The sequence below is a fragment of the Scomber japonicus genome, chromosome 19 (assembly GCF_027409825.1).
Source record: "Scomber japonicus isolate fScoJap1 chromosome 19, fScoJap1.pri, whole genome shotgun sequence".
In the NCBI taxonomy this organism is placed as follows: domain Eukaryota; kingdom Metazoa; phylum Chordata; class Actinopteri; order Scombriformes; family Scombridae; genus Scomber; species Scomber japonicus.
In genome coordinates, this window is record NC_070596.1 from 19,797,112 (window position 1) to 19,815,917 (window position 18,806).

Here is an 18,806-nt window from a genome sequence, read left to right on the forward strand (position 1 = left end):
ACTTTTACAAGAATCCTGAGAGTGTTTCCTTTCCAATGATACCAGACACATCATTGAGTCTCAAACTATGTGGGATCTGTGCTGCTCACAACTTGGGCATGTCGTTTAGGCTAACAGCATAAAAAACAGGGGCGTGTGTTAAGTGACTGAGATTTTTTTAAAAACAACATAAAAAACCCAAATAACTAAATAAAAACTACAGTGAATTGCAGATAAAATCGGATTTGTTTTCGTTGTCACAGACCATTTAAAGTTTTGCTTTTGATTTAGCGCCAGGTGATAATTAATGAGCTCTGCTGTGGATTGAGCATTGTTAATGGTTAAAGAATAAAATCATAAAATGGCTTTGCACAATATGGTACCTTTTGGTGGTGGTGTCATGCATTATTTCATCCTTTTCTGCTTCTACAAATCAAGGCTTTCCTCCTAATACCTGAAAAACTAAAACTAAGACTAAAACTAAACTAAAACTAGTCAATTCCTCGAAATAAAAATAGAACTACTTAATCAATTGTTAAATTAACTATCTGAAATAATCCAAAACAACCACATATCTTCTCCTTTTTTGTTTTTTGTTTTCAATTTTTTTTATCATTTGTTGGACAGAATATACAATACATTAAAAAAAAAATATGCAAACAACCAGACATTCAAGTTCATAACTAAAATACTAAATAAGAAGGAAATACCTATTTAGTCATAAGAAAAAAATCCAGTTGGGAAAAAAAATAAAACATAACATTCTGAATAGAATTTGATAGCAGATACACATTTCTTCTTCTGTTTAAAAAAAAATATTTTATAGACTCGAATTTTACTTCAATTAAAAATAACTGGTAATGTTTGGCTTTGTGGATATGAAAATGTCCCCCCTTCAATACAAATCCTTTCTAAAGTTCACGACATATCTTCTCTTTTTCATAGACTTTTCACGCTCACTCTGACGCTGGACTCCATTTCCCATAATGCTTCATGGTGGAGTGCACGTGTCAATGCTGCCAGCAAACCGGACCGAACGTCACATTCCTGCATTCCCTTTTTTCATCCGTCTGGGACGTTGGAGTCACAACTGCACTGCTAACGCTAATCCTCTTCTTCCTCCTCACATTTCTTTTTGGGAAACACGCCCATGACACACGGTCGTGATCTCAGGAGGTGATCCCGGGTTCACCAGGAGTCAGAATTTCACTTCGGGTGAGGGTTTATCTCGTTATAAGCCGGTGAAGGTGTCTGTCGTTTTGTAGTGCTCTAACCCTGGTAACCAGATAACAGTTTTTCCTTTGCAGCAGAGTTGTGGAGCTATGCTATGAATGACCTGCTTCTGCTATGACCTCAACTTGCAGACCTGTTGATATCATATAATAGACGAAGGCTGGTTTGAATTGGTGAAAAAAAGTGTGGGCCTGTTGTTTACTGTTGTACTTTGGAGCTAGCTTAACGTTAGCCGCAAAGCTTGCGTCACCATTGTTACCGGTGATACGCGGGCGGACACAGCAGGGCGGAGGCGCCTCCAGATGTGGCTTTTGTTGCTTTTGACAAGATACATTAAGGTGCAGCATTTTTTTGGATAACACACCTTACACGTCTTCATAAAAATACACCACTTAGCTAACTGACACATTCAGTGCTAGCATCTCAAGCCAACATGGGCGTGGTTATGAGAGAGCAAAAACCTGTAGCCGGTGTAACGCTGAAAAACGCTACGGTCAGTAGTTAAGGTCAGCCCTGTACCCTGCTTAGTTTCAGTATCCTTGTGTTGTTGTACTTGCAGGACAGGAATGACAGGAATAGCCGTTCACACAAGGGGCCAGTCTGCCCTGGAAAAGCTGGTAAAGGGGGTTGAGCTCTCTCCTTGCAGATCATAAGCCTGTCTCAGCTGTTTGACCCTCATAACAAAGAGTGGAGCACAGTTGCTGCTAGTCAGAGGCAGGAAGGTAGGAAAAGTAATCATAGCTACACCTACAACTTATATCTTAAGAGGAAACTGTCTTCTCTTAGGAAAACTGGAGTAGTTGAAGCAGATGTTTAGGGGAAATTAGATTGCATGTGTAATAAGTACAGGATGAACAAACATTTAGGCCTGTGTGTGCTATCATCAAATTTGTCCTTACAGCTTAAAAATCAACACAACACTGTATAATAACTCTTTATTATTAGATAACAAACTTTACAACACTGAAGTGTATCCTATAGGAGTGCTGATTGTTGTTTTTATGCTCTTAGGTCTAGTTTGCTCATAACATTGCTCAGATTCCTGTGATTCCTACCGCTCAAAGACTGATTGGATCAGAGTGACTTTAGTGAAGTGAAGGAATTTGTGCGTGCCACCACAAGTCACATAGCAGAGACCCTCCTGACTAGAGCGAGACAGGATTTGGCACACTTGGATGCTGAAAAGTGAGAGCAGGTTGAGTTGAATTTCTTTTAGATAGTAGTTTGTTTTTTCAGTGGGGAAAAGATTAATTAATCAGTAATCAGATTTATTCAATCCTGCTGAGGGGGAAAATATGCTCCTTTTTTGAACAAAGGACGTGAGTGTATGATCGTTCCCCAATTTTCCCAGACACGCTTCTGTGGTGCATCAACCAGGGTCTAGGCCAAGTCATTAGTCAGCCTGCTTGGTGGTAAATCAGGTTCTGCCAGTGTCTCATCCGCTACGCTGTATTCATTTCAATCAGACATCAGACTTTTAACTTTGGCAACGTGTTTACTCCACCCAGCCCGCCGGCAACCTCTTCGCTTGTAACGGGTCAACTTTAAACATACATGGAACAATTTAAAATATGTCATGTCTCAGTTAGATGTCAATCATCAGACATACTTTACCAACATTATTTCCAGTAGCGAGAACGACTGGAAAAAACCCACAGATGCTTAAACAAATGCTGAACATTTTTAGTGTATGTGTATATGTGTAAGGATATAACCACTAAGCACGCTTTCACTGGGTGACACAAGTTAGTCTAGGAACCTTGATAATAAGTTTACATGTGTGAGATTAAACAGTCGACTGAGGTATGCAAATGTCATGCTAACTAGCAAAGATAACTCTCTGTCCGTGATGCATTTGTGACAGTGGAGGTCAATCACTCAGTCGGTCAGATGCACAATTTTTTGCTGGATTTTCTGATCAGCATCACTTATATGCTCCTCAGTTTAAATGCTGCGAGCATTGTAAAAGCATCTTAGTATGTGTGAGAGATAACTGTGCTGTTTAACCCTCTCATACTGTTCATATTCGGACTCATAATTAGTCTCTACACCAATTCACATCCATAAATTCCCCCATCAGTCATTGATAAATGTTTGATTAATCCTTAATGAAGCTGTCAGAGATCAAACACCGGGTATTATATTTATCTAAGACACAATCACTATATATATTGTCCACAACGTTTTGTAGAATATGAAGAATAAACACAGGTTGGCTTTGGAAATGTGCAGTTACAAATATGTGTATCAGCTGCACAAAAACTTTTTTTAATCTAAATGTTTGTATATTTGGGCGGCTGTTCTTCAGGAGGTAGAGCGGTTGTTCACCAATTGGAATATTAGCGGTTCGATTCCAGGCTCCTCCAGTCCACATGTCAATGTGTCCTTGGGCAGGATACTTAACCCCAAATTGCTCCCGTTGCTGTGTCAACGGTGTGTGAATGTGCATGAATGGTTAGTTTCCTCCTATCTTCACCATATTTGGGGTCACATTTGAAAAAGCATGTAAAGTAAGTATTTTCACAGCTCTCGAATGTAAAAAATGGGTTAAATTTGACCCTGAACAGTATGTAAGGGTTAATCATCCCACGCTAGAGGTAGTTCATGATATTATAGTAGCATTTAGCTCTGGTAGCTCTGGCCCTCCTCCCATTAAACTGATCCAATCTAATCTTTGATCTCAGTGTGTGAAACGGCTGGTGGCTGATCAATAGTTTCATCTAAATGATCAGGCCTTTAAATCAGGACCTTACTTGACTACATCACAGAAACACAAAGTCAGTCACACTTTAACTTTTCAGTGCTGAAATACAAAAACCACGATGACCCTGTTGTAGAAAAAAATACTAATTGCTGATGTTTAAACTTGATGGATTTATTTAGACCAGGGGTGTTAAACATAAGGCCCGTGGGCCGGAACCAGTCCGCCAAGGGGGCCAATCTGCCCCACTAGATAAATTGCTGAAAAGTCATTAAAATTTTTCTGCTGATTCAGAGCTTTTTTTTCCCACCCTGGCCAGAATTGGTGAGACATACTATTGTTGAAATTGCACTCATTTTTCTTAAGACATCAGGTTGTTTATTTTGTAAATTAGTTTTATTATAGTAAAATTATGATAAAAACTTTCTATGTCAGACCTGTTATCTGGCCCACTTGAGATCAAATTGGGCAGTACATGGCCCTTGAGCTAAAATGAGTTTGCCACCCCTGATTTAGACCATCTAAGCAGAGCCGGTGCAGCGTCATCACCCCCGAGAGCCGCACTCCCAGCTCACATCAGTGCTGCATTCTTGTCATGAATGATTGAGTCAGTGGGGCTTGTGAACTCTGCCCTCGAAGGTCAAACAGTGACAGGAACCAAAAAGAATGATCCTCGATTACCACGCGTTACAAATAAGGATGCCCAGGGTTGATATGAGTGGTGGTGGCGGCATGTGACTCCTACTTCAAAAACACTGAAACACCAGGGTAGTGTTGCACTGCTTTGAAGAATGTGGCGGAGGAGGAGGAGGAGAGGCATGTTATGGAGAGAGTGGAAGTAGCCTGCAGAAAACTGGAACACCCTGACTCAGGCTGTGTAGAAATCTAGCCTCGTTCCATCTCGTGGGAAGTGCAGCTCATTATGTTTCCTGTAGTGTAGCTGATGAGTGAGAGTGAGTGAGGAGAAAGGGAAAATGAGGAGACTGTGATCACGTGGGTGGAGGGGGGGGCATACAGTAGCTTTGTAAGAGGAGAGATATAATGTGTTTTTTAGCTTAGAGCAGGGATGCTAGTTCACCAGCACGTTGTTGTGTTTCTATGGCCAACCCTTTTTGTCAGCAGAGTTACTTGTTGTTTTGTGGTCATGTCATGTGTTCAGCGCTTAACCAATAATGGCCGCAGCTCTGTATAGTCTAACCTTTGTCAGGCTTCTCTTTTCATTTTTTGTTTTGTTGTTGTTGCCTTTCAGCTGTGAGGCCTCAGAACTTCTACCTATACACTCCATGCATGTTTTGGAGCCGGTGAGCCCTCCCTTGTTCGCCAGGACTTTGTTTTTAGGGCTGCAGTGTCAGAAAATGAAGTGAAGTGTGACTTTCCCAGAATTCAAGGTGATTTCTTTAAATGTCTCTTTTTGACAAATACACTTTCTAAAACACAAATATATCCGCTTAGCAACATGTATAATATACAACATTTTGAGTAATCACATTTAATAATCTACATTTTTGCTTTAAAAATGACTAAAACGATCATCAAAATAGATAAATAGATGCCTTTTCTGTTAATTAAGTAATCAACAAATTGTTGCAGTTCTGTTTCATCATCGGGCTACAGTCCCAACCGTTCTGCACATGCTCAATCTGCTCCCATTAGGTTACTACCAGGGTATGGGGGGGCACAATGGCACCATTGTTTTTAAATATGTCCAGCAAGTATATGTGTGTGTGTGTATGTGGATGAGTACCCCCCCCCCCCGTGCTGCTTACTGGTGAGTTCCTCTTTATTCAGGTCATTCAGCTCACATTGTATGAGTAATAACGTTCCCCCTCACAACAGCCCATCACAGTGAACGGGAGGCGGGGGTCTACAATGGACTCAGTTGGAGTAACTTTATCTCTAAAAACACAATTAGTCGATTAATTACAAAAAATATTAACACTTTTCATGATTGATTCATTGTTTTAGTTCTTTTAAGTTATATTTTGGGCTTTTTTTGCCTTTATTGTGTTAGTAGGTGTCAGAGAGGCCGACAGGAAACAGGGAGAGAGGGATGGGGATCACCTGCAGCATAGGTGTCCCTTGCCGGAATTGAACCAGGGCTCCATTTATTATTATTTATTTCAGCATATTTTTATATGCTTTTTTCAAATATTAACAGCCATATAACAAGACAAGAAAGCAACAAAGAAAAAAACAATGATAATACTATAAAATGAGAACAACCTAAAGAAGAAACAGGCATTTGCTCATTCCAGCTTCTCAAATGCAAATACTCACTACTTTTCTGTTTTATATAATTGTGCAGTGAATATTTGGGAGTTATTGACTGATGCTCAGACTGTACAAGACGTCTGAATGTCACCTCAGGCTTTGGGAAATTATTACAGACATTTTTCACTATTATTTGACATTTTATAGACTAAACAAGTAATCAGTTTATCTCGAAACAAATCGGCAGATTAATCAATAATGAAAATAAATGTTTCAGCAGCATTTTGTAGCTGCACCATGCCTCTAAACTGACACAGTGGCACTATCCTCTACATTGATAATAATAATATAAATAAACACCATTAACACGATTAGTAAACACATTAACAGTTACCGTGGCTTCATCTAAGTTGTACATCTGTGTTCACACACCAGTTTAATATGATAAAAGCTCTAACCCTAACAATCGGGTAATTTTACTGCAGCACCGCTCAAGTATGAACGCAATTTGCCTTCCTTATCTTCATGCAACCAAATGCTCACATAGTGCTCATTATATAATTTTGCTTTTTGCAGAGTGTCACTCTTGTGAAGTGTTTGCAGTGTTACTCCATCTTATGTGAGTATGTGCAAACACACACTCACATGTATTAGCAAATATGTCAAATGAATTAGACTTGAAGACACTGTGCCACTCTGCTGCTCTCAAAAATAGACTACTCCAAATGACATCTAAACCCAAGTGTGAGTTAGTTAAGCCAGCCAGTCAGTCAGTAGTAGACCAGATTAGGCGTATTAGCAGCTCTCGCTGCGAGGGGTGAGAGCGTTGATTTGGACTCCCACTGAGTAGACTGGGTCTCATGTTGTACTCTGTTTCGGTTGTGAGGATTATGGTTTGTACTTGTTGTGTAACTATATCAAAGGCTGTAAATCACCAACGTCTGATAGCTTCTCTTTCTTACTGGTGTGTTGCTGTAGTATGGCGTGATGTACAGTATCCAGGATGATTTTTGTCTGCTGTAGTGGCTTTTATGTATTTGGACCCCAGGGGATTATGGTTTACGTGGTTTTTATGCTACAAGCTGTAATTTATTGCACTTTTATTAGATATAAAACTAGATAAAAGTACATTTGCTTCAACATTCAAACATTTATACTCACAGTCCCGATTCAGTCTCTAATCTTTATGTAAAACAATAGATTTTAACCTGTTGTTTCAGTGAATCATGAATCCATGAAGGTAACACTAGCAGAGAGAAGGGAGTCTAATATTCCTCTTCTTCCATTGATACATCTACTGTCAGCTTTTTGGTGAATTATCCTATCATGGAGCATACATGGTGTGGATTGGCGTTTGTCTCTCCTTCTCAAACAAAGAAGCAGTGTGCTGTCCAGTACCATGCTGTGTCTGTCTGGCCTCTTCAGTATCTGTCTGGATGGTGCTGGGCTGTGTACCACAGTCTTTATCTTTGGCTATACTGTCGTACGTGCTGCTCTGCATTTTACAGTTTTGGATCTATCTCTGCTGACCTGTAGTGTCACCGGCTGTGACATTTATCACGTCATTTATCCCGACTGAGACTGTTCATCATTGTTAGAGGGCCATTCAGTCGACTCAGTAACGGAGAACAGGATTGTGTTGACCAAATTAGGTATTTTAAAAATGTGTAGATGTGAACAGCGATGCTTGCAAGTGTTTGATACTCGCTGCTGCAGCACGACAACAGTAAGGCTTTAAAGTGTGACCCGAGACATTAAAGCAGGAAGTCTCTTTTGTTGGAACAGCTGGCGGAGCTGAAGGAGGAAGAGCGAGACAGGAGGCCGGAAGGAATGGGAGGAGTCGTCAGGGTGTCTGGGGTGTGGAAACAAGTAGTTTGAGAAGGACTGAGGAGAGCGGGACATACAGAAAGAGGAAGAGAGAGGTGGCGAGAGGACTGTCTTAGATTAGATTCAATGACTTCAGTAGGTGTAGGCTGGCTAAAATTGCTACAGCCATGAGACTATTACACATTTTCAGTGTGATGATCGCTGCAACAGACTGCTTCATCATCCATGATCTGATGTACTCTTTCTTTCATCAGCTACACATTATATCAGCTGTGGCTAATTAATGTTAATTCCCTACTAGATAAAATGAAAAGTTTAACTATTCTTTTCTTAATGTGCCTTATGCTGCTGATGTTTGAATTCAACCAAAGACTGATTGAGACACAATGGTCTATAACACAGTGTGGACTTAAAATCTTAATTCATATCATGTAATTAATATTTCAATCTGATCAATGTAATAGTTCTTAATCAATACCTAGCATGTTAAACACAGGCTACAGCTGTTAGGTAATTTTATGTGTCATATTATAATGTTTTTTTTCTGTCTCTTCAGCCAACAAAAAAGTGACTTGATATTTTTTAAATTGCATTTTTTTTACCCTTTAGTTACTTGGAAAGGTTGAAAGATAAACCTAACTAAAGATTTGATAAGGGATTTTGAAAGGATTTGGTCCTGGTATGTGGATTTGATACTGGATTTGACTTTTGAGTAAGTGTGGAGAAAAAGACAGAGATAGTAGAGTTGGTGAAGCCTTTTCGGAACACCCCTAGTTACAGAATCATTACAAAAGGTTAACAGCTATGTTAGAAGACTTGTGGTTCTTTCATAAAATGTTTAAGCTACAAGCTAGTGTACAGAAAGACTTTGAGTTAGAAGTTAATCATGACTTCAAAGGTTAATTTTCAGCCAAGAGAAATCCAATCGCCAAGTTTAAAATGTAATGTGAGCAGCTAAGAGAACATACAACAGAACATCTTGTAATGAGAGCGCACGTCACTTCATGGTTTTTAAGCGAGACTCTTACTGTGTCTCAAACCACTTCTGATAATATACTGTGTACACTATGTACTTATTTGTGTAGTGCTTAAATTTCGACAGGTTAAATTAAAGTTGCCCACTGTGCACTTACCTGAAATGGCTATTAGCTAGTTAGCCAGCTAGCGTTAGCATTCATGTTCACAAAAAATAAACCTTGTGATGGTTTACATCTGATAACAGTAAAGTGGTGCTTAGTGCAAAATACATGTTTACCTTATTTTTGTTTAATACAGTGATGTTCAGTGTAGTTACAACGTCCTCGGCCGCTGTTTTCAGTTCGAACAGTGGACCTCCTCTTTCGATGGGTAGCCAAGATGGCAACCGTTGAGGGCAAGAATTAACCATAGTTACACACACAACTTTTGACTGTGTTGAGTACGTTCTGGGTACTCATACTGCAAATCATTTTTCCATACTTCTCAATGTGAACACATTTCTGTACTGAAAATATTAAGTGGAAGTACAGAAGTGAGACGCAATATCTGTGCTTGGTAAATGGGAGATGCCTTTAGATGCTGTTCGTGCTCTCGAACTGACAGAGTCCGTTTCTGTTTGTTAAAGATCAACGAGGCCACCAGCCAGCAGTCCGTCTCTCTCTCTGTTTGTTTTTCTCATGTACGCTTGATGAATCCCTCGTGTTATGTTTCCACCTAACTTCTGGCTCTCACACCTTAAAGGGACGCCGGTAGTTGGACTCGTTGACTCTCACATGAGGAACTTTGTGCCACCCTGGACCTGATCCTGGTATTATGTTAGAAACACAAACTGGTTTCTCCTCTCTGGGAGAATATTGATGTTTTTGTTACTAAGCTGAAAGATAAATCTGCTATGAAAGCAAAGTAAATGTAACCACCAGCAGCGGGATAGGGAGGATTTTGTGTCAGCTTTACAATAAACACACAGAACCAGTGTTTACTTTGGATATTGATAATAATGATGATGTTGTTTGGGGTGGGTGCAGTAAACACATAAATACTATGAACTAGTCACTGGAAGCTAAAGTAAAGAATCTGAGAGATACAGAGACAAAAAGACAGAGGAGTAGATGGGTGCTGTATTAATGGACAGATCAATAGCTATTGGCAGCAGTTTCCCCTCAGGCAGTAATTCTATACTACTCGTCAAGGGCGTCCATAGGACATTTGACTGGGCTGCAACCACTACCAATATGGATCAATAGCCTAGCATTTGCAAACTATCCTATTGTCACACTATTCATTAAAAGTGTGATAGGATTAATGGGACTTGTCTTTCTCCTTTTAGCACAGAGGAAATTAATGAATTGAGATTGAAATCAAATCAATGCAGCTCTTTTCAGTGTTTTTACACCATTATGTATAATAGGGGGACAGAAAATACCAAATACAGTCTAACACACTAACAGCAGCCTCAGGTGTTACCTTACAGGAGAATCAGGACCTCACAATGACAACAAAATTTGAATATTATTTGCTTGGTTAAGATAAGATTTATTGTAGCGTTGTTACATAGAAGCACATTACACTACAGTACAATACAGTATAGAAGCGCTTCGCTTAGGGTACATGCAAGATATTTTTAAGGAAAAAGTGTGACACTGCACAACAGAAAATAGATGCTTCATGACTTTATAAAGCTGCCACATGTTAAAGCAAGGGAGTATTTGTTTGTTGGCCAAGTGTACGCTGCTCACAGCTCTGTCAGAAGTTTAGTAGCACTGGTTGAGAGTGGGTTGGCTGAGGAGCTGGAGAGCAGCATGACTTGGATGATTGGCTGAGGTCTGTCCTTTTTTGAGCTGAGTTTGAACAGACCATGATGTTGCAACATAAATGGTCTGATTCTGGGCCACCGTGGAGTTGGAGCTAGGATAGGGTTGTATGACATTTGCACAATTTCTTTTTAACCAAAAGTAAGACTAAATGCTTGAAAATGTCAAATGGTGTAACCACAAAAGAATGAGCCTACCACCTACAGTGTATTTAGGTGCACAGTGCTTCACTTTTAAAAATTGAAATGGTTCCTGATTGACATGATTCCCCAGATTGGATTTAAAACGTTGAACAATTGTATTCCATTACCTTTATTTAATATAAAAAGTTCTAATGTAAGATCATGAAAAAGTAGTTGATGTGGTGTTTTATTGAGAATTTACTATTTTTAATGAAGTTTAATTATATAGTACAAAGTTTTTATGGTTACACCACTTGGACATTTATGCCATTATCCTTAAATATATTCTCTCAAAATGGATTGGAAGCAGAAATGTTATGCTGGGTCCAAGTGTGCAAGGTATTCATACATTTATTTTCAAATTTCAACCCCTTTTAAATTTGACTAAACCACATGGACACAAAAAAATGTCATTGACCCATATACAGTGTATGTTCGTGTCCATATATGTGCATGCATAGATCTCATAAATTTCATGCACTACTTGTGCTGTTTATTTCTTGAGGATTATGAACTTCTTCAAGGTGGTTTGTCTGAGCACTGATGCTCGTGTAGTCTGCTAGTTGCAAGTCACCAGGCTAATCACATCCTCAGCATCAATTTGCATATTACACTATTAACGGATATGGATTACACTATTGATACTAGGTCAGATTAGGACATGTTAACCCCGCTAGGCAGTGTGAAGAGATTAAACTTGTGGTCGTAAAAGTTAATAAAGAGAAGCAGCAACGTAGTGATAAATAAAAAATTCATGCAAACTCATTTTTTAAAAACTTTTTTTAAATGTTGTTCCATAAGGTAGTGTGGAACAGTTTATACAATAGACTATTTAGACTCTTTAGGATGTAGTGCTTCTCATTGCCACTATAATTAATATTCCTGCAGCCAAAACCAAAACAAAGGCTTCAGACCTTGTATAGCCGACTGGTTGGCTGCAAATGCAAAGGGCTCCCCAGTGAGTCCCCAGGGCTCAGCAGATACCATTCTGCGTGCACCAGGGCATAAATCCTCTTTGCATGGCTGGTGATCAAGCCATGATGTAAAGGAGCTTAGTAGCAATAGACAGACAGGCAGGAAGCTGCTTCCCTGTTGGCCAGGGGTCAGGTGATCGCACACAAACACCGACCGGAGTGAGAGACAGCAGGGATGAGTTGGAAAAAACAAACAGAAACGGACGTGTACAGGGCTGTGAACGGTGACACCAGAGGGAGTGTGGTTATAAAGAAAACAGCAGAGATGAGTCAGAGGTTTTCTAAAGATGGATTTGATGTAATCGGAGCTTCAAACCCAACCTGGGCCTGCTGTTACTCCACACCAGGACAGGCGTGCTGTTAAGACACTCTGTAAACAAGTTGTGCAGATATGGATGTTTGTTGACAGCAGTAAGTTATCTGCTGTTTTTTTGAGTGTTGGGATATTGTGGTGAGAGTTATAAAAGGTGCTCCACGGGTTGTTTCTGTGACTTTTACCAATGTAAAAATTAAGTTTTTCTAAAAAAAATTAAGTTTACTTAACGTAACACCTCATTTCTGCTTAACAATCATATAATTTTTGTTTTGATATTGTAAACACAGACTGGCCCTTCAATCTGACATGAAAGATTCTTGTCTTACTATTTTTTTTAAACTTACTCCTCTCTCTGTTTCTTTCTTTCCTTCACAGGTCCTCCTTCCCTTCCCCTCCTCCCCTCCTCCCATCCATCACAGCGCTGGTTGCCATGGAGAACTCGTCAGTGGCGTCTGCATCATCTGAGGCTGGGAGTACACGCTCACAGGAGATTGAAGAGCTGGAGCGCTTCATCGACAGCTATGTGCTGGAGTACCAAGTGCAGGGGCTTCTGGGAGACAAGGCGGATGGAGACCTGGACCTGGACAATGGTGGCAAGGTGCCACAGGTCAGAACCTTATTACGTATTTGGATGACATCCCTCTCATCAGTCCCATATCTGTTCGCAGCAGTCGTTATGTTTAGTACAGGCTTTGGTGGCACATAGTATCTTCTAAAACATGATGGCAGCATGCCGCTTGCATCAAAACAGCTGCCCATATTGTTGTAATCTATATGACAACATAGACAAAGGTGCAGGTACTCCACCAACACTGGATATATAACTATCCTGTTTTACTGCATGAGCAACTCAACACACACTCATACGTGAGGTAGTTTTCTACTGTCAATATATACATTACATAACAATATTAATAATTTTATAATATGACACACCTAAAAGAAAGATTTTCAAGAAACTTGTTGCAAAATATGATGTAATGTAGTTTTCTGCTTGACTAGGTCCATTGTTGTTACTTTTAACTTTACTTGTTAATGGTGTTTATTTACATGTAAACAGAATGATGATAGCATCTTCTTCCTCTTGTTTCTCTCCTCCAGTGGACAGAGGAATGCATTGACAAGAAAGATGGCAGCTGGACATCTTCACGGGGGAGAGGCTCATTCAAGCCAGTAAGTCTGTCTATATGTTTGTCTGTATATCAGGACTCTGCTTATAGCACAACGTTGGAGTTTACCTTAAATAATGAATTGAATAATTGATCACAGTCTAGTTGTTTGCTACTGCACTTGTCATCTCTTCTCATCCCTTCTTTTTCTTTCTATAAAAAATGAAGAGGCTGTATTTGACAGAACACATGTCTATATATATATATATATATATATATATATATCTATATAGGTCTATATATACCATGAGGTCTATCTAATCAGCGCCTCAGCCGTTTTTTTTCATTTGGTCGCAAAATAGTGGAGTTAGAGCCATCAGCCGAATGGCTTAGTACAGGCGCTAACGGATTGTTATCAAACTTCTACAGTAGTACAAATAGGGTCTTTACTCATAAATCGATGCATTGAAAAGTTTGTAAGTACACCAGGAGTTTATTAAAATAAACACTTACCTGATGGCTTTTACTCTGCTGCTACTGCTAAAGCTGTAAACATTGTCGATATATTGCGCGATCATTGAAATACCGTGTGGTCTCGCGAGACACCCGCACAGCACATCTAGAGATCTGTGCATGATCACGCAATAGCTTTAGCAGCCCTATTTGTACTACTGTAGAAGTTTGATAACAATCCAGGCATTATTAGTGGGGTAATTTACGAGATACACTGGTGGTCCCGTTCGCGCCTGTACTAAGCCATTCGGCCGATGGCTGTAACTCCACTATTTTGCGACCAAATGAAAATAAACGGCTGAGGCGCTGATTAGATAGACCTCATGGTGCATATGACGCTAGGTCGATATTACGCTGAACCATCGCTTTAAACATAGTGCTCATGACATATTGGTCTTTTGTATGAAATATATCGTATTTAAATACTGAAAATCCTGTGTCACACAAGTGGATGGTTGCTAGCTGCACCATGTGAAGAGGATACAGGTGATAATATGTTCCAAAAAACCCTAAAACAAGAAATCCTAGAATTAAAAACAAACAAACAAACTGCAAGAGTAGGCACAGTTTTACCTCATTAACAAGTGCAAAGTATGCGTAAATACTATTTCAGTATTTGATAAGAGGGAAAGCATGTTTACGGGTGTTGACCCTCTACTACAGCCCTGATTCTGCTGCCAGCGCTATGTTGCACTGTCCTCTCCTGTGCTCATCTACACCCTCTCATTACTGTAGCACCACACTGATTAAAGCATGGGTTTCCTCAGCTCTCAGCTCTGTATGTTAGAGTTAGTCTCTCTCTTTCCCATTCTGTCAGCTGTTGAAGTGTATGATTAGAAGAGACGAGTAACATCAAGCCTCGAGCGATTTGCTGCCTGTCTGCTTGCTTACAGTTGCTGCACACAAAGTACACTCTTAATGACTAACATGGGATGCTGTGATGCTGTAGCCAGTAATTGAATAATCGTAAATGAATTATCAGTCAGTTAGTTTGCTAAATATTGTGCTTTGTGCTGCTCTGCTCTGTTCTGACTATACAGTCTGCAGTGATTTAGAGTATTATTTCCCCTCAGAGATTCATTGCTATGACTCACCAGGAAGTCAGTGGTTAGGCAGAAACAGCGTGAGTGAGAGGTTCAAAGAAAGCCGCATCTACAGTATAAGAGATGTAAAGAGAGAGAGACTAGATTGAAATGTATGTATCAGTATGTATATCAGTACATTGATTTTCCTTACAATGCGTGCAGCAACAATAGGGCATGCCAGAGAGAGACTTCTAGTTTGTACATGTCTTCTCTCACAGTGAAACTAGGCAACAACCAGTGACATTCAGAAACCATGCACCAATAACAGAAACCACCATGTGATGACAAAAATAGGAGCTATTATCTCAGCTCAACAACCGCAGTGCACAGTTCAACAGATTTTTAACAGACCGTGTGCTGAATTGTTGTATTTACTGAGTCTATTGAATTTTAGAGCTTTGTGTTTATCAGTAGAATACAATACAGGGTGTTGATGCTCTTCTAACATGCACACAAGTGCACACAATATACAAATAGTACTGGAAGAACTGACATTCAGATACTGGTCAACATGCTAGACCTTATTTCTTTGGATATTAATGCAGCTCTCTGTGAACATCTTATGGTTTTAAATAACATTAGTCTCCACTGACAAAAAGATAAACCACCCTCCTTTGAGAGAGACACTCGGTTAACCTTCATTCAGCAAGTCATATACACATAGGACTAATGTTAAGGCTGAGTAGTGTAAGCTGTAGTTGGTGACATTATAACATTATTACAATCAATGAATGCTATAGATGAACATCAATTTTTCCTTTGGCCCTACTGCTTTGGGCTTAAGCATGAGTAAAACAGAATCCTTAGTCTTTTTATTTTTCTTTCAACTCTGCAGGATGAGTGGGAACACAGCAGCAACGGCAGTACAGGTTCCCGGCCCAGTTCAGGGTCCAGACCAGGTTCTGGCTCCCGCTCTGGCAGCAGGGGTCGAAACAACCAGTTCAAAGGCCCAGCCAAGGTACGGGCACATCCGTGTGTGTTTGTGTGTGTCTTATTGTTACAGCATTCTCGCAATGTTCATTGAGTGACCACCTTTGTAAAAAAAATAAATACGACAAAATGCTTGTCTTTTTGAGACTTTTGAGGGACCAACAGTTTGGCTTCTTCTGTCATGCTGCTTGTATATTTTTGGGACTGTTGAGCCGTCTTTGACCACCTTAAACAACACAAATCAGCTCTTGGCTATTATTAATTTAATGGGGCACTCCACCAATTTTGCAAAACAGAAAACTTGAATTACAAACTGGCCAATGTGGATATTTACCAGGCAGGAAACGTTTTATGACAAAAGATAGTGAATTGCATAATAGGAAATTTAAAATCCAGTGTTTATGGCGCTTGACCCATGCTGTCGACTAAAAGCTGCTGCATCTATTTTTTTTGACCATCCTTCTTAAATTGCCCCCCCCCCCCCAATTTAATGGAAGTGCAACATTAAATTGGTGGAATACTCCTTTAATCAACTTTGAATAAATACACTTAATAACTGTAGCTGCTTCTTTCCAGCTTACCTTTTTTTAATTTTTTTTATTAAAAATAAATACTATGATATTAAAAATTCAAAAGGAAATCTGCTTTTTAGGAGTCATTTTAGTCGTTCAGCTGTTTATAAATGTGGAATGAGATGAGCTTGATATGTGATGGTTTGATAAGAAGTATTTTGTCATCATACTGAACATTTGCAATTTCCCTGTTCCTTGTGGTCGGTCCAGAACGGGAACAGAGATGGCTCCTTTGACATCCTGGGCACAGATATATGGGCCGCTAACACAATGGACTCATACGGGTAGGTGCCTTGCTCTTTAACAAACCTAACATGTTGTACAGTCTCCTGGGTCTGAATTCCAGCCATAGTTTCTGGAGATCATGTGAATGATTCAGAGACATAACGAGTCTCTTAGCTTTTGCCTCTTTCTCTCATGCCTTCTAACATTGCTTTATTTCTTTTGGTTGCTCCTCTTATTTTCTTTAATTTTCCTTTAGCCTGACTTCGGTCTTATCTACAGTTCCAATTGTGAATTAGGGATCTGCGGTGTCCTAAATCTGGAAGTACTCTACTCCTAGTCAGTCCAAGACATTATTTCCCAACTTTCATCTTCAAGACCCAGATAATTGCTGACATTTATTGTGTGTATCAAAAGGAAAATGTTTTAAACAGAAATGCAATTGGGGACATCACATTCAGAAAATTAACTTTTGGAAAGTTGGCTCAGCGTGCTCTATCTCTTTAAACTCACTTTAAGTTAATCTACAAATCTAAGACGCTACACACAGTGGAACTGTGGAGTTTGTTGTGAAAGTATTTTGTTACAAGAGTGTCTGTCCACGGCCATGTTTAAATTACATCTGGCTAAAGGAGACTGGAATGTTTCTCCTGAAAACATCCGGCCTCAATGCTTGAAATCTAGTTAGTCCTCCAGTGAGGTCTGTCTGTAAGTCCTTACAAAATCTTGTTCAACTTAAGTGTGACGAAATGATTTATGTTTTTTAAAGAAAGGCTAGACCTGAAGCTTAGAGGGGAAATAAAAGAAGTGGGTGAGACATAAATCAGTTACACAGGAGGGAAGACTTGTTGCCGTGGTAACAGCTGCACGGCAGCTTCACGTACCTTAGTCCCGGCCACGTTGGCACATCTGAGCAAACGTTGAAGGATTGAGCTGGCACAGAAGGATGATGCAAGCAAACACCTCCTGTGCCATTCAGATTCAGACGGAGAGTAGTGCAGTACAGATTGAGTACTAAATAGAAAATTATGTTTATAAATGAAATTATGAGTCATTTGTAGTGAGGCTCTGTGAACAAAAAAATTATCTTTTTCTTACAAACACCCAGCATAAGTTTGCTGAATTCTGATATGTAGTCTGATATGTGTGTTGTATTACTTAACCCATCTGTTTTCCGGGCATAAAGAAAAATATCATGAGATTTGAGAAGATCAGCGGAAAACAGCAAGACCTAGTTCACCTTACTTAGAAAAAAAATAGACCTAGCCTGGTATGTGTTGTATTGAAAGCCAAAGACTGACTGACAATAAAAAATGCCATGGTAATTACCTTGGCATACTCATTCAATTACCTGTACTCTGATGTTATTCAAGTTGACAGAGGTTCTTAGTCTTTAATGTAAATGTTCTATTTTAGGTATCAGCCAGAATAATTGACAAGTACCAGTGTCACAGTGTTTACCTCTGCAGTATTCAGATGAAGCTGGGTTAATGCAAATAAAGAATGGCAGTGTTAAATAGATGAATATGAACCTGAGGTTAACTTATACTTTCCTGTGTGCAGAATGTAGAAATTGTCTAATACTCTTGTACCGATTTCCATTCTTTCCTCGTCAGCATACATGGATGCTGGATGTCTCTAACTTATATCTCGTCTCTTTGTTGTAGAGGTGCAGGTTGGGACGTACAGCCAGAGAAGCTGGACTTCAGCCACTTCCACAGGAAACACTTCAGAGGCACGCCAAAGCACCTGCCACACATTGACAGAGAGGGGTAAGATCTGCCCTGATGTGTCTTAGTATTGTTTCAGTTGTTACATATTGTTGTAGTTGTCTCTAGAATTGTCGTCTGTTACTATTGAGCCCTTTTTATGTGTATCTGTCTCTCAGGTAGTATCATCTGTGATGGAAGTTATTAATTTATTGTTTTTGTCTCTTTCATTTCCATTTCTTTCAGGATGAACAAAAACAAGTTTGAGGAAGATGACGGCATAGACATGAATGACATAGAAAGGTTCCTACCCCATCTGCGCTCTGTAAGTCACAGATTTTTCTCTTTTTATTAACTACATTCTCCTATAGAGATTGGTTTCAATATTAACAAACTTATTGCTGCATTATACTATTGGCTATATGTATTTTACACTTCTTACGACAACTGCACT

At 39.5% G+C, this 18,806-nt stretch overlaps 1 protein-coding gene across 2 annotated transcripts in view; it reads left to right on the plus strand.

The window, feature by feature from the left end:
• Nucleotides 1–1,057: 1,057 nt before the first annotated feature.
• ctif (CBP80/20-dependent translation initiation factor) overlaps nt 1,058–18,806 on the plus strand; it is a 56,253-nt gene continuing 38,504 nt past the window's right edge. For both annotated transcript variants that reach the window (XM_053340395.1, XM_053340396.1), the window contains exons 1-7: nt 1,058–1,200; nt 12,588–12,819; nt 13,314–13,385; nt 15,755–15,877; nt 16,632–16,705; nt 18,311–18,415; nt 18,599–18,677. In XM_053340395.1, coding sequence (XP_053196370.1) covers nt 12,643–12,819; nt 13,314–13,385; nt 15,755–15,877; nt 16,632–16,705; nt 18,311–18,415; nt 18,599–18,677 — 630 coding nt within the window. In that variant the 5' untranslated portion in view covers nt 1,058–1,200; nt 12,588–12,642. The remainder of the gene's footprint in view (nt 1,201–12,587; nt 12,820–13,313; nt 13,386–15,754; nt 15,878–16,631; nt 16,706–18,310; nt 18,416–18,598; nt 18,678–18,806) is intronic.